Source organism: Festucalex cinctus, chromosome 3 (assembly GCF_051991245.1).
Source record: "Festucalex cinctus isolate MCC-2025b chromosome 3, RoL_Fcin_1.0, whole genome shotgun sequence".
Taxonomy (NCBI): Eukaryota; Metazoa; Chordata; class Actinopteri; order Syngnathiformes; family Syngnathidae; genus Festucalex; species Festucalex cinctus.
The window spans coordinates 29,327,455-29,344,641 of NC_135413.1; the positions used below are offsets into that span (position 1 = coordinate 29,327,455).

The 17,187-nt window shown below is 39.9% G+C and overlaps 1 protein-coding gene across 6 annotated transcripts in view; it reads left to right on the forward strand.

The window, feature by feature from the left end:
* Window positions 1–16,967, forward strand: part of kcnq1.2 (potassium voltage-gated channel, KQT-like subfamily, member 1.2) — a 165,301-nt gene extending 148,334 nt beyond the window's left edge. For 4 of the 6 annotated variants that reach the window (XM_077517408.1, XM_077517411.1, XM_077517409.1 and 1 more), the window contains one exon: window positions 3,401–3,611. In XM_077517408.1, coding sequence (XP_077373534.1) covers window positions 3,401–3,604 — 204 coding nt within the window. In that variant the 3' untranslated portion in view covers window positions 3,605–3,611. Of the gene's footprint in view, window positions 1–3,400; window positions 3,612–16,288 lie in introns of those variants that run through there. The other 2 variants (XM_077517410.1, XM_077517414.1) reach the window with 1 other exon arrangement.
* Window positions 16,968–17,187: the final 220 nt, after the last annotated feature.

Sequence of the window (17,187 nt, forward strand, 5' to 3'; positions counted from 1 at the left end):
AGTTTTTATTAGTTTTAGTTTGTTTTTTTAATGCTTAATTTTATTTTAGTTTTAGTTAGTTTCAGTATTAATTTTTATTTTATTTTTTTACTGCATACTAGACTAAGTGCAATTTCTGGAGAAATTGCGTGGGAATGCTAATAGCTGAATGCTAAGATTTGAATGCATGTGAAATGCTTATGAAATAAATTGAGAGATAAATTATAACCTCCTGGTTAAATGGACAATCCTTTTTACCACCGAGCAGTATCAGACACCTGGTACTGATGATAAGTTATATGTATTGAAGTGGGCGTGGAAAGTGATACTTAGAAAAAGTTCAATGTCTGCCACGTTCAAAATGAATGGGGAAAAGTTGATATTAAATGTTAAATTGTGCAAATACTGTAAGTAATGTGGAATCAGACGATATATATACCCTGGGAGGCGTGAATTTTTTAATCTAGTTGAAATTTGAACAATGCAAATTGCAAGTATTATGTGGGAGTTGTTACACGGCAAAAAAGTGTGGAGAATAAAAATCATAATAACATATGTGGGAATGCTACAGCATTCCCTCAATTGCTTGTGTTCAATATTTAATAAACATCATGGCAAAATGAAAAAAAGTAATGCTGTCAGTTTTCAAGCAAGTGGCGGCCCAAAACGTTTGCGCGCCGCTGCCTGTCTGAATCTTAAATTGTGTCATTGTGTGTGCGGGTGTGTCCAGCTGAATTGTAGTATTCATGCATCAATTTTAAACCACACTGAGGCCCTGCTATGAATCAAACTAATGGGTGTATTGTTGTTGTTGTTGTTGACGTCGTCGTTTGAGTGAGCGTGTTGTCTACTTGCTATAGCAGCAGCCTCTGTTACGCCAACCGCAAGAGGCCGTCGGCCTTCTCCAGTGACAGAAATGTCTACTGTGAGCTCAACTGTACCCAGGCAGCTGTGCATCTTCTTGCTCTCTTCAGTCAGCCTATGACCTCCATCCAGACACACAATCACACAAGTTTTGCCGCTAATTTTGTTTTGTTTGGGATTTTACCAAACAGTCAATATCACCATGGTTGAATACTTGCCATTTTCACCAAAAAAAAAGTAGCATTTTTCCATTAAACTTAAGTTGATGTTCTTAATCACACCCCCCCCCCCCCCCCCCCCCACCCCCCGTCTCCCTTTTTTTTCATTGAAATTAATTGTAGAGAGCAAAATCTTGAAAGCTTGACAGGGTGGACATTTTTGGCTTTTAAGATTAAAGATTAAATATTCTTGACATCACATAGCTTCTGACATCACATAGCGTCTTAGCAGTTGAAACTAGATGCTGGTTACATCAGTTCAAAACCGACCTCACGGTCATGACCCAAACGTAACCCTTGCATGGCCCAACCATAACCCTTGCATGACCCTAATCATGACAGCATTAGGATTAAATGAGTAACTGAATGTGTACCGTTATATTTTGAATTTCTTAGGTCTTTAGGTTTTTTTGTTTGTTTGTTTTTTATCGATATTTCTCTATGACAGAGTGGACATGTTAGCGTGACAACCTCCAACTATGTACATATATAAAGTGATGTAAATGACAAAACATACTGACAGTGTCAATAATTTCGTCTGCAATTCATTCTTCTTTTTCAGCATCAAAATGCTGGTCGCAATGTCACTAAAAGTATTTTAGTCACCCCATTATGACAAGGTGGACAGCCAATTCAGGAACACATGCAACATGTTCAATATGACTATAAAAAACTAAATGTACAGAATCAAAATGTCTCATTTATCAAATTTGTTTGTTACAAATAATGTTAGCAGTGCAGTGTGTGAGTGAGACAATGCTAAAATCACATACTGTATATTGACTATGAAAAAAAATGTATAAAATGAAGGCAACAGGAACCTTAGAGCCTCTAAACTGTTAAGTCGAGGGGGCCGAAATGCTTTTCCATCAGATAAGGCAAACCATTGAAGGTGAAGCCGACAGCCGAGGCACTTTCTCCACGCAGCCTTTTGTTTGTTGACATACCTGCAGCACTTGGCGGGAGCCGGATGACTGCGCCCACGCTGGAAAAGTGTTGGGCAACAAGGCAGAGATTAGCAAATGTTCTTTCAACTGTTGCTCATGCAGTCTTGTTGATACCCGGAGCATTTGGACTCATGTTCGGCTCGTGATGTTTTGTTTTGTTTTTTTGGAGGGGAAAAGAGCGTTGAGGAAGCACTCGCGTTGGCCTAAATTGTGTCAGTGTAATCTGCTTTGAAATCATAGACCAGGGTTCACCATTTCCAGTCCGCGATGTTTCCGCCCACGAGCACACCTGATTCATATAATCAGCTCGTCAGCATGCCTGGTAACGATCCTGATCTTTAGTATTAGGTTGTTTTGGTAGGCGGAAACATCTAAAACCTGCAGGACTCGGGACCTCGAGGACCGGAATTGGTGAACCCTGTCATAGACGATGCAGACTAAGTGAAGAAAGTGTGGAATTGAGGTTGTAAGTTTGGACATTTGGGTTTATCTTTGGCTGTGAAACTAAGGGAAAAAAAAAAAAAGAAGTAAGACTCATGACAGAGCGGTTTTCTTTCTACATTTTATTATTAATAGAGGTTAATTTATTTTTGTTTGTTATTATTATTATGATTATTATTATTATTATTATTATTATTATTATTATTAAGTGTTTGGTCAATAAAAAAAATTCAAATCCACTTTGACATCATTATTAAAGTTAATATTGAGTGTTTTATTGTTTTTACATTTCATAATGCTTGAATAAGAGTTAAGAACGTTTCACAATTGGAAACTACAAACATACCTCATTCACAAACATGCACATGTATGAGGTGCAATGAGCACAAGCTAGCCACATGTTAGCCCAGCAGAGACGTTTTCATGTTGCCAAACATGAAATGTTACCAGTTTGTTATGGTGTTTTCGTTCGGAATGTACAATCTTTTAAAAATATGGGAGGTGTTCAACTTACCTGACAACCTTGTGAAAATGACAAAAAAAAATTTATGTATTTTTTTTTTTTGTTTCCTCCATTTCCCCACCTTTTATTATTATTTTTTTTGTTTTTTTGTTTTTTAAACACCCCAACGCATTCCGATATGCGGTCACTTATACGAGGATTTTTGCAGGCAGGCCCGGTCCATTGTAAACATTAAAAATTAAAGTAGAAGCAAAGGTTTGGTCATAGAGATATGATTTTTCTTAAGATCATTTTAATAATATTCTACTGTCAGGTCAGTCAGTCAGACCTCGGAAGTCTTCAGATGTACTGTATGGCATGTCATGGAAAGTGGACCACAGTAGTAGTAGTAGTAGTGCGAGTGTGTTGGCCCCGAGTGGTGACTGGACAAGATGAGTGGAATAGTTTCATCTGGCCTTATCAGTTTCATGTCTCGTTTTGTCTGGCAGAGCGTGCGGACAGAGCGTTGGTCTCGAGGAAGGAATGTCGAGAGGGTCGTCATGCCAAACTCGAGCGGGTTGTTTTCCAAGCTGTCTCCCGGACGCCAGACGTCAGGGGAAATAGCAGTCAGTTCACGTCTCCCGCCGGCGGCGTTCGGCCCGTGTGCACAAAGTGTTCGGCTGCTTCATTCACGTTTTCTATTGTCAGAATAGAGTGGCACTCGTGCAGCAGTGACCTCCGCCAAGGCAGAGGGAGCCTCATTTGGTTCAGTGGCAAATTGTACAACTTCATACATAACCACCTCCTGCATATTTTGTTAAGAATAAGGCATTATTCACATGTAAAAAAATTTTAATTGTCATTAAAATTAATGCTTTACTCACATGTATTTAAAATATATATATATATATAATTTAAAAAAAATTTGCCTCAATATTATTATTATTTTTTTTAATAGTTCTTTTGGGGGTACGACGCTGCGATTTTTTTTTTTTTTTTTAAATCAATAAACTTGCTAGATGGCCCCTAAAAAATTATAAACAGTTCAAAATAGCAGTCAGCGCTTGTACAAAAACCTTCAGGCTTCAGCTAGAAAGAGGAAGAAAAGGCCAGAAAAAGCCTACTAGAACATCTGAACTTTGTTTGCGGTTAATCAGAGGTACTGTAAATGGTGGCAGGTGTGCGTTGACTGCCATTTAACGTGCATTTGAACGTGGAATGATGAATACAGCCACATGCTGAGTTATAAGGGGGTGTGCACACTTGTGCAAACACATGGAAAATTTGTGCAGTTTATGTAGGTCACATTAACGATGTATATGCAATGACATTTTCTCCGTCAGCAGAAAACTTCCTGCTTCTTTTTTTTTTCTTCCGGCGAGTGGATAGCATCCATGTCTTTCGCCGACCCGGAAATAAACCAAAAGAGGAATTGTGAGACATATCGCTGCTAACCAGTGACGTAAACCGCACGGTTAACTTTTGAACAACGCACATTAACTCATTTGCTCCCAATAACGTATCAATACATTGTTGTTGTTTTTTTAAATGTTTTAAGTGTCCCAAAGACGTATTTGTACGTTTGTTTGCTTGGTTTTTTTTTTTTCTTTTTTATGGTAGAGAATATAGAAGGCTTTGATGCAGCCTCTCAACTGCAAAGAACGGTTGCAGAAATGGTAGTTATTACACAAACGGCCAGCAGGTGGCAGCAGAGCAAAGGAGATCAACTAGGGCCATGTTGAAAAAAAGCTCAATTAGTCAAAATTTTAAATAGATTTGTGAAAAGTGATGAAACTTAGCTCTCTTCTAATGCTAATTGCTGCAAAACAGAAAGATAGAAATGTTTTGTTTTTGTTTTTTCCCTGATGAAAGAAGAGTTTTTAATCTTTCTTTTGATAGGTTCCATCTTTTTATGGCAATAGAACACAATATTCTGTGGGCCTTGCAAAATCAGTCAAAATCCAGTAAAACAGCCGGGACGAACGGGATTGTGAAATGTGAAAATGGCTGGGAGTGAATGAGTTAACAGTCGGTTAGTTAGCAGCGGGTTGAAAATGTAAACGTTAACCGACGGTTAGGGTGGTTAAACAGTGGTTAAAATAACCGAGAATTGAACAACCGGGCCCTGGAAGCTCGTTTTAAGTCAAATGATCAGTTTGGTGACAACCCCCAGCCTATTGTATAATCGAGGCAATTTGAAACATTTTTTGAGGACGAGGCATCAATTACTTGCATTTGTTCGCCAAACTGCGGCAGGGCTCGATCCCTGTTAACTGTACTCAAACATCATATCCAGAGTCATTTCAATGCTTTGCCCCAGGCTGACACGCTTGGTACAACCCCCCCCCTCCCAATTTATAATATCAAGCTGACTGGCCTATTGACAGCGCCAACAAAGCGGCAGTGTAGCCGCCGTACAGCGGCGGCCATGGTGACGCGGCACCTCCCCCTCGGCGACGGACCGTGCCACGACGGCTGCCACCACACAGCTTGGCGAAGAAACGGGAGGAATGCTTGAGTGTCTTGTGGTTATCAAGGCGGGGGGGCTATTCGGCGCTTGTGGCAGCTGGTGAAGGAGGAGGGAGAGTCATTTATAAGAAATGGCCTGTTTGAGGGGACCACGTCAACATTTTCAGCATGATTCGTTCAGTAACAGAGACAGTCCTGTCAAGTTTGCGGGAATGGGAGCTAAACAGGAAGTAGAAACCGATCAGAAAGTACTTCCGGGTGGACAAAGCGCAAGTTTTCTTGTTAAAAAACAAACCAGTAGATGTCATTTGAACTCACCAAACTTTACACACACATCAGGCCTGGCGAAAAATGTGATATTTTAAAGTCGCCATACACGATAACAGAAATGTGGCTCCGTAGCGCCCCCTATATAGATTCAACGGATCCCTGTCCCGCTACGATTGTCCTACGGCTACGAAAATTGTGTGGCACCTGCACCACATAAGACGAACAAAAACGTCTTTGATACCTGTACCCTAAAATGAACAGGAAGTGAGGTATGAGGATTTGAATGTCCAATTTTGGACCATTTTTGCACATTTACAGGGGTCATACTTTTGCCCCCAAGTCCTACGCGGTTAACCCGATTAACTTCAAACTTGGGCTGTACCATCTCAACACCAGGGACAACATCACGGTAAAAAAAAAAAATCAAAAGTTTTTGACATACTATATGACAGGGGCGGGGCATCAAATTTAGAGTTTCAAAATTCTTACTTAACGAAGCATTGCCGGTTGTACGTTTAACCGAGAGCTACGAAAATTGGTACACATATGTAACAGACTAGGACCTACAAACAAGTCTGTTGGTGCCATATGCTAAACCTGACAGGAAGTCCGCCAGAGGTGGGGCATCAAATTTTGCGTTTCAAAATTCTTATTATTATTATTCTTATTATTCTTATTATTTATTTCATATATATATATATATATATATATATATATATATATATATATATATATATATATATATATATATATATAATGTATTGTTTTATTTATTTATTTGTTTTGTATATTATTTATTTCTTTATTTATTTTTTACAATAATATATTCTATGGAGCCCCATTTAGGGCTCAGGTAACAACCAGTCATGGCTGACGTATTTTGGTCATGTGAAGTTTGCAACCTGAACTCTTGGACACTGTATTGTCATTTTCAGTCGACGTCAGAATATAATGTCAAAATGGCCGCCCCCCTGAGATGGATTTTTTAAAAAAGGTGTATTTTGCTGCTTAATTCATATCCCATAGACTCAATAATAATCAAAATAGCGTGTTTAAGAAGATAGTGTTCGGAACATTTTTTCCCTTAAAACATTTTTGAAATAGTGATCCGGGGACTCCCAGGTGTTTGAAAACCAGAACATGTGGCCCAATAAATTGCAATAAATCAGTATGTCATCATTTACAAAATCATCACATGAATTGGACTTCCCCCGCATAAGTAAAGTTTTGTCTTTTTTATGTTAAAACTAGAGGCATATTATTACAGGTCAAAAGTCGAAACTCTCTCAAGACGTTTGTCCTATTTTCTTTTTTTTTTGTAAAAAAAAAAAGGCACGTTTGCCAAAGTAAATGAACTTTTGAACTTCAAAATGGGACCGTCTTCCCTTGTTAAACTGACTTTACTATCATTATATGATGACATTATCTTGTAAAAATCAAACAAAATGCATCATTGCTCTTGTAAAGATGACAACTTCATTTCCTTGGAAAAAGTCCACTTTTTTGCAGCGTAGCGTGTCCATGGATTTCAAACGGACTTTGTTGGCACTCAATTCAAAACTCAGTGAAACGTGCAAAGTACAGGGACGACTGCTAAAAAAAAAAATAAAAAAAAAAAATAAAAGCCAAATCTGTCCAATAGCCCGTTTTTGTGGCGTTTTTGACGATTCCCCGCTAAAACGCGGCATTCACACTGAACACGTGCGATTACGCAGACCATGTAAAGTTGCCAGAAGCCTTCTTCTACTCGTTGACCTTCACACACACACACACACGCACGAACCTCTCCAATGCGGTGTCACGTTGCCGAGCTCTTAATTAGCCAAAAGCAGACGGAGCCGTGCAACCGCGTCCTTCGCGCCGAATGACGACGATGCGGCTGTTCGTCCTCGCCACATCTAAAAGAAGAATCGTCACGTTTGGCTTGAACTGAAGTCCCAGAAAGGGAAGTCGTGTTACAAGTTGAAACAGATCCCGCTTGTCGGCGTACCTAAGTGACGTAAACGTCAACGAAAAACAAACGTTTGTGCCCCGCTAACGACGCTGTTGAAGCAAACCACCCCGGGGAGCCATTAGGGGGCAAATCGTGTTCAGCTGTCCTTGAGGACAAATGCTCTATTTGCCAATCTCAGCGTTTACAATCTCCTTTAAACCATCCCGAGTGCTTTTATCAATCGGGGATGTCGCCGCAGACATTGCGAGAGGCGAAATTTGTTTCGTTGCGGTCGTGTTTTGGAGTTTGGATGACGTGGATTTGCTGAAAATGAACCGTTGCCTTGCAGCTATGATGAGTGGCTGGGAAGTGACAAGTCTTGCACAACTGTCCGCCAGGTGTGACTAAAATGACTAAAACAACAACATAGTAAAGCCAAAGCACTATTTCCCAAAGAAACGAATGTCAATTCAGTTAATCCGTTCCAGCATAACAAAAATACATTTTAATAGACAAAAAAAACGTAGTTTAACCTACAGAAAGCAATTTGAAATACATACTGATGACAAAAGAAATGGCTAAATAAACATTAAAGATCACTTTTCGATCACAAGCTTCCTCGCGTTGTGGAATGCGGCTAAATGATGCAATGTAGGATATTGTCTTTGTACTACTACTACTTTTACTACAACTACTGTTTCACTACCGCTTCCTCTTCAGGAAAATGCTTCTGGTTTGTTTGTGCATGCGAGTCGGCCCGATATACTCCATCTTTTGGCAGCCGCAATTTTCTCCCTTGGCAGCAGTCCACGGGCTCTTTTACTGAAGATAAGCAGACAAATCTATCTGATTGGCAGGGGGCCGTTGAAAAGATTGGAAAGCCCCCTCGGGCCTGTCACCAGTCATTTAATAAAGACAAGAATGTATTTGTTAGCGGTCAGTATCTTGTCTCTCCCTTTCTTTGTTCATCATCTTGCACGTTTGGGTACGCCTGCCGATTTTTAAGAGCTGAACCCGGGATAAGTTTCACAGACTTCCAGTAATCAGGCCTTTGCTGACTTTCATCATATAATACTTGTTATTTAGTTCCAGTGGTTCTCAACCAAAAGACTTGAAAGTACTGTGCCATCGTTGTCTGATTTCATTTATTTATTTATTTATTTATTTATTTATTTATTTTTAACATTAGGACTCTTTGTATTTAATATGGTCTGTTGAACTATTTGGAAATTAAAAAAATTAATTAAATTAATTACATTTAAAAAAGATACAATTAAGAAAAGAAACAAATAATTAATTTAATTATAAATAAGAATTTGTGCACATGAAAATTATTAGCAACATTAAGTGTCCTCTGGGCTCATAGCAAAGTTCTCAAAAAGAAATTTTAAATAAAGTTTTCAAGTGATTGACGGGTGCTTCTAGGCGACATGTGACAAGTTGGGTCGAACCATTCTGTTATGGGGGGGGGGGGGGGATGCTGGGTTTTTAGGACACTGAAATTCGATACCCTGCTGAATATACAATCAATTTTATGAACTTGTTTTTTTTTTTTCTGAAATATTGACATACAAGACTGTCTCCGAAAATTAGAATATTGTGATAGTCCATTATTTTCAGTAATGCAATTAAATAAGCAAAAATGCCATACATTCTGCATTCATTACAAATCAACTGAAATATTGCAATCATTTTATTATTTGTAATATTGCTGAGTACGGCTTTTTTTTTTATATACTTGGTCTGAGGAAATATTCTAATATTTTGAGGTACGAGCCTGTAAGCCATAGTCAGCAATATTAAAACAATAAAAGGCTTGCAATATTTCAGTTGCTTTGTAATGAATCCAGAATGTGTGGCATTTTTGCTTACTTAATTGCATCACAGAAAATAATGGACTTTATCACAATATTCTAATTTTCTGAGACAGTCCTGTATACTTTTCAAATATATTTTAATATCTCCCGTACCCCCCTTGGAATGTCTTCAGAGAACCACTCATCTAATCAATTATTACTGTTGCGACAGTGTCTGGAACGTCTCCCCCTCACTATACGGGGGCGGGGGGGGGCTCACTGTATATGAGTAATGGCTTGTCAAAGAGTGAGTACATTATTGGGACACACAAACACCTCCAGTGTATCTGGCAAAAAGGGAGAGGAGGAAGGAGGGGAAGTGAAACAAAAGAATCTTTGAGAGATGATCTCGCAGCCCTCAGTACACGCCCCCCCCCACACACACACACACACACACACACACACACCCTCGAGCGGCACGTGGCACACCAGCCCTTGATGCTCATCGTGTGTGTCAGGTGCTTTCAAACCCAAACCCGCCCTCTCTCTTTCCCCCTTAGCCAACCGGTAAGCCTTTCCACCCTAAACTTCAACTCTTCTCTTACAAAACACAAAGAACGTATTGTATATGGCGGGGTTCAAGCGAAGCCGTTGGCGAGCAGGTCTTCAGGCGGATTCTCCTCCTCACCTGGCGCCAAAAACCTGTCTGGACGAATCCATTCCAAAAAGCAACTTATCGGGCCAAGACGCGTTCATTTCGACATCACCAAAACCACTTCACCGCGTTGGCGATCACCTTAATGCAAAGCGAGTAAAGACAGCGACGTTAACATTTGTGGATGTTGTTTAAAGTATCATCAAGGCTAATTGGTTGTTCTCCTTGACTTGTTTTGGCAATGGGCCATACCGGTACAAGAATTACTACATGCTTTCATGTCCTCTAATAGCTACATCCCACTGTCACCACTTCATATAGTTATGCTCGATGCAAACATATATTCCAAAGTTGGTTGTTAGGGATGTAACGATATCCAAACATCACGATATGATATTATCATGATAGGGAGGTCACGATACGGTAATTATCACGATATTGTGGGGAGGTTGGCGATACAAAAAAGGTCACAATATTGTAAAAAAAAAAAATAATAATAATAATCTAATAAAAACAACACACAATATTGTGCTTTTGTACATGACAAGAATAAAAAATATAAAAATAAATATTAATGTTATATATAAAAATTATATAAAAATAAAATATTGAAATATATATATATATATATATATATATATATAGGCACTTATGGACACATAAGCACACATATTGACAATGTTCACAAGCATACTAAGTTTCCCTTTAACCATTAATGTGGATTTTAAACATAAGAGGGCCAAAACATGCCTTGTAAAAATTAAATTGCACTAAAAAAAAATAGCCACTAGAGGGTGCTAGAACTGCACAAATGGAAATCAAACTGACTTTTTTTATTTAACAGATGTGCTGCTTTCAATATCATGACATGACGACGATTTGTGGCAGTTTTAATATCGCAATATCACGATATTGCCGTTATCGTTACATCCCTATTATTTGTTGGTATATAGGCCTCCTCATGCTACATGCTACGTTCAGCTCAGTACTCAAAAACTACTCACTCAGTTTAAAAAATGTTGTTGACCTCTGCAGTATAGCTAATTTTTGCTAAAGTTAACTGCACATATTAGCTTATTCGCACACTGTGTCTTGCTATCCATAAGAATGATCACGCCACATGTTAGCATATTCAGGAATCATGCTAGTACACAGTTAAGAAAAGCACATTGTGTTGTTGTTAGCATCATATTTAGCATTAGCATTTCACAGACATTGTTAATGCCTTCTTCTTGATTTGTTTTGATAGTCAGCAGCAGTGTGAAAACACGCTAATTGGGGTGATCATGCTACATGATAGCATATTCAGAACTCAGGCTACATGCTAACATTTCACTACATGTAGGCTGTATTCAGACTAAATGCCAGTGTATTTTAAAATTGTGCTAATTGTATGTTGGCTGAATGAATGGGGGGGGGGCGGTTCTAAAAATGTATCCATGGGGGAAAAAAAAACAAAAAACGACTGTCTGGGTGGCGTGATCAAAAATTTCCTCTCGGGAATCTGTATAGACAGGTCAACATGGACACGTCAGCCATTTTCACACATTGGCTACATTAGCTGGTGGTTTTCCATCAGTATGGAAACCAGAGAGGAAGAGCATGTTGAGCTCGCGGAAGCGCTCCAATTTAATTGTGGAAAAGTCCTGGAAATGATCACGGAACTTTGTGGGGACCCTTTAAACTCTTAAAACACCCGACACGATTACACACGGTCGTGGCTGCTTCTACAAATGAGCTTGGAACTAATAAACGTCACAAAGACACTTCTTACGAACGACTTTCTGTTTTGTTTTTGCTACATGCTATCATAGTCACGCTGCTTGCTACTATTGTCTCATTTGCCACATCTTGTGCTTCATGCTAAAATATCGGATCAAATTATGTTCCGTAAGCACTTTTGGCTTCTGCATTCTCGTGTAGCGGACGGATGGAGAGCAGGTAAGCGGCATGATTGTCACATCTCACATGTCTGCAATTGTGCAATGAAGTCACATACGGAGTCTTGTGAGCAGATATGTGGAGAAAGAAGAAGTCTCTCAGGCAGCTCGAGAGAAACAGAACAGTAAGCTTGATTGAAAGCCTGGTGAGTTTCCACTTTGAAATTTAAGCCACTCAGACTCGGACGCGCTCAAAAATCAGAAGAGTTTGGTTTAAAAAAAAATTAAAATAAAAAATCTTCACGTTTGTCAGTGCTATTCCGATTTGAGTCGGACATGGACAAGGGCAAAATTGTTCAATTGTTGGTTTTGTAAACAAGTTTTCCATGGCGAGTGAAGTTCACGTGTGGTTTAGTGAGAATGAAAAGCCCCCCCCACCACCACCACCCCCCGCCGGGGCCGAGTGTGTCCAAATGACTAATGACTCACTGAGCGCTGCCCTGTTACTAAGTCGTCTGCCATCACTCAGCATGTTGGGTGCCGAAAACACGTAATGGTTTCAGCATGTCAGCGAACCGCTCGGCTCGTTTTGTTTTGTTTTGTTTTGTTTTTTTAACCTCCTTTTCACATTTCTTCCTCTGACTCTCCGTTCGCCATGGTGGTGCGCGGAGTGGCAGCGGGGGTCTCTGCATGGGCAAATTCACCTGAAGTGACCCTGTGCAACTTGCCACAGTTACATCAAATGGAGTTAACTACATCATTAACTACATCATCAAAATCAGTGCGGTTCTTGCTCGGATCTGATGAATTAAACGTCGAATTGAAACACATTTAAATCTATTTCTTGGCTCCTGTTCTCATAGTTTGTTCTAAACACTCTAAGCCAGGGGTGTCAAACTCATATTAGCTCAGGGGCCGCATGGAGGAAAATATATTACTAAGTGGGCCGAATCGGTAAAATAATGGTATATAACTTAAAAACAATTGCCATCAATTATACGCAGATTTCTGAGATTTTTGGGCCAGCCCTTAAATTACGGAGCTCAACTGTAATCTATTGTTTAAAATAATAACACGAATGCAAATGAAAGGCGGCAACTCTTTGCCTGTATGAGTTCCGGACGTGTTAAATCTTCCTGTTTTGCATCTATATAGTTCCCAGAATGCATTGTGTGGCACAGTTACTGAAGTTATAAGGACGTTAATCCCTGTCATATGTATTTGTGTTACCAGTAATTGAATTTGTGTCGTATTTAACACGTTTATGTTGGTCGATGATTAAAAACAAACAAACAAAAAAAACACTTTTTTTTTTTTTTTAACAAACCATAACTTTAAGTTGTGTGTAAAATAATGACTTCCACGGCGATTCCGTGTCCAAGTTACACTACTCATCTGGGGACTGCTTGTGAAATTACAAATTTATATATTTTATTGTGGCTGGCTGATTAATTGGTCCGACATTACAATTTTTTTTTTTTACTTTACAAAGTCATCTTGTGGGCCGGATTAAACCCCTTTGTGGGCCTGATCCGGCCCGCGGGCCGTATGTTTGACACTCCTGCTCTAAGCCCAATTTTCGTACATCGGCATAAAAATGGCCGCATGTTTATTTTCGTTTCGAGCGAAAATGTCCTGGGAGTGAATGAATTAAAAACGGGTGTGACTGATATTGGACTAAAACTGAGGCTAAATTTAAAAATGGCAGAGAAAATTAACACGACAGCATTACAGTGTATAATTTTTATGGTCACTGTATCTGCTGACCAAAGGCCAAGCGCGACTTTTATCTTCCCTGCTGAATAAGACACGACAACACCCGGTTGCAATTACCCGGTACACGCCGGTTGTCAGCAATCACGGCAGAATTTGACAATACGTCAAAAGCGTGCGCGACGCTCTGACACCCGCCCAACAGATGGCGGTGTGACTCGCTCGGCTCAAGCAACTGATTGACTCCTACGATGCTCTTAAGTCACTTAAAGCCGTATGAGCTTGTCGCAGCACCGTCTGTGTGCACATGTGGAGAAGTGGTGTTTTTTTTGTATTTTTTCGCCGTCCAGATGCCGTCTTTGGAAACGTGACTGTGATCTTCAGCGTAATAGCGAAGCGTAACAATTCATAACACACCACATGTGTCATGACGGAGCCTGCAGAGTCTCCAGCGGCTTTTTTTTTTTTTTTTTTCCGCCCGTGTCAAACGCGAAAGTATGTCATCATCTATGGCTGACACTTGACTGCTCTTGTTTTCATACAAGCTCCCTTCTTAAGCGTCAAAGTGCCCTGCGGGGGCCATCTTGTCGATGCTTATCTGTCTCCTTCCATTAGCAGTCCTCATCAATCTGCTTTTGAATCCGAATGGAAGGGCGTTAAGACAAGCCGCTTTGGCCAAAAGAAAAATAATAATTCACGTTTGGGCTTGAGCGAACCTGCGGCGAGCGGCGACGTAGCCCAGCGATCGGGATGAGATCAATTGGACTTTATCACAATATTCAAATTTTCTGAGACAGTCCTGTAAATAAGAGAAGTTTGTCATGCCATCCACAGTCACGGAATAAAACGCTCAACATGCGCATAATACAAGCACGATCGAGTATAAGAGCAACGATTTGCTCATTTGCTTCATTTCATGTATTTGCTTATAATGCACATCTATCTCATGCATTTGCTAGCTAAGCGCCAATCAGAGCTGACACCGTTTTGCATACTGCGATTTATTTATGGCCCATTCATTCAAATCAATGACATAAAAATGTCTTAATTCTTCAAGTCTAAATGATGTTTTGTTTTTTTGTTTTTTTTTTACTTATTTTGGTTTGTTCTTGCGTATATTTTATGCACATGTATGCATTTTATTTCATGAATAATGTTTTGCATGTCTAGTGTTTTTGCGTGATTTTTATTTTTTTTGGAGGGGGTGGTTCTTTTGTCGTTTGCCGTCTACAAGACACATTCCTGTTAAAAAAGGTCCCCAACCGACCAACCACCATTCAAACAAAACAACGATGTGGTCGCGATAAAATAGCCGCAGGTGCTGTGGACGAATGAGCCACAAGTCGTTTACGTTTTTTTTCTGGAGGTATACGGTCGGGTGAAGAGTGACCAAAGAGTACTTTTAAATTGCCACCTTACTAAGATTAGCAGAGGATATTATTTTATTTTAATTTTATTTTTTATGGGTCAGAATGTGTTATTTTAAGAAGGTGACGAAATATGTCTTACGGTGTATCAAGTTAACACAAAATTCAAAACAATGGGAAAATCAATTTTCAATCAGTTGAAAAAGATTCTTATAAAAAAAATATATATAATACAATAATTAACATAACTTTCAATAGGCACCAACTGTACCTGTATGTAATTTACTGCAGTAGTATTTACAACACCGTCGTGTGTGCGTGCATGCGAAGCAATTCCTCTGTGTGACTCATATTTCATATTTTATGCGTCCGACTCTGGCGGTCGTATTTCAGCAAAACTGCTCGCTTCGAAATGTCCCGCTCTGCCATAAAAACGTCGGGCTCGTCACACGCACACGCTTAATGGATGGGGAAGCGAGGGAAGGTATACACGCGCGCTGGAGCCAGTGGAAAATGTGCCAGTGATGTTGAGCCGCAGAACGCTTTGGGCAGAAAGTTGCCAGTCGTCTGTCTCTCGCGTGATGACGTCTTTCGGGCTCTTTCATATGTGGCACTCTTTATAGAGCTTTAACACAACGTACGTGACAGTATTGCCTGGTGGTCAGGAGTTTATAAGTATTTGTATTTGCTTTCATTTTGCTTCATTTTGCTCCGACGTGTGCAGCCAGGTGGGGTCAGCGTTACAAATGTGAATCTGTTCTTAATTGCCTTACTGGCTAATTAACTCTTTGACCGCCAAAAACGTTTAATGACGTATTCTAAAATCCTAATGAATGCCGCCAAAAACGTTAATTTACGTTTATTACGGGTTGTTGGGTTTTTTTTTTCTCTCTCTCAATGGACAGCGCAACGTCTTGTGCAGCGCTGCCTTGGCACTAAACAAAAAATATTATATTTAATATTTTCACAAAAAGCTTGTTTTTCTCAATATTTTTTTATTTTCACTCATGTTACTCAAATGACCTATTTTCAAATGGTGATTACTAAAAAACGGAATAAGGTAGAAACATACTTTTTTCTTCTCATGAAAGAATGGAATCCAATCTTTCATACGGTATCCACCATATTTATGTCATCATACCGCACAATATTTTGTTTGCTTTGAAAGATGAGTGAAAATGCTCCAAATCTGTTGGCACGGGTTTTATGGACAACATTTGGCAGTCAAAGAGTTAAGATCAAATAAAGAAAAACACAACAGATGTGTACTGAAGGCACCTTTTTTTTTTCTTTTTTTTTTTTGAAACCTCTCAGGTGTACCAGATGGACCAGAAAATGGACTCGGTTCTGCGCATCCTCACGGAGCAGTTCCTGCCCAAGCCTGAGCTGATTTCCAGGCCCTCCATCCGCAGGGTGACCATCCAGAAGCGGATGGGCGTCAGCATCGACGAGGGGCCCTGACGGGCCCTCCCGAAACCCGCTTTCTGGCTTTTTATCATAGACTAACCTACAACCGAAGAACCGGCGCCGAGAGCAAGGAATCATGACTCACCTTCAAATGTTGACCCCTTTTTTTTGGGTCTTATCGTGCGTCGATCTAAATCCATTTACATTCCCTGGCACCTTCCAATGCCGTGACTCCCTTTTGTCATTTATTTTCCGAAAGGGAATTTATGTGTGCCCGCTCTTCTCTTCCTAATATTATTCCTCAGCTAACGAGCAAGCAATCAAAGCACTGACGTCCCCCCCCCCCCGAAATGGGAGTCCACGCTGCGGCGCAGGCATTCCACAAATCATTCTATTTATCTTGGCACCGTCCACGCACACACACTCACAGCCATCTAGATTTAGACTGTGTTTGTTCGAGGTGATCCAATAACACGAGCAGGGGAGGACTTCATTCAGCCCACGCTATCGTGTCCTGTTTGGAAATATTACTTGCAACTGAAGCTAATTTAAAAAAATAAAAATAAAAAAAAATGGCTGCAGCAGGGACGGACCTCTTGGCGAGAGGTTTGTTTTCTCTGGGATTGTCCAAATGTCTATCAATCATCTTTAAGCAGCACCGACGGGAATCTTTTTTTTTTTTTTTATATCCTCCAGGATCCACTTTAAGAGTCTTTTTGAAGTTTCTTTGGAACTCGAGTAATGCTGGTCCAAACTTTGGCGGGACAAGAATTCTGTACACAAACATAAAAAAAAGGGTAAGACTC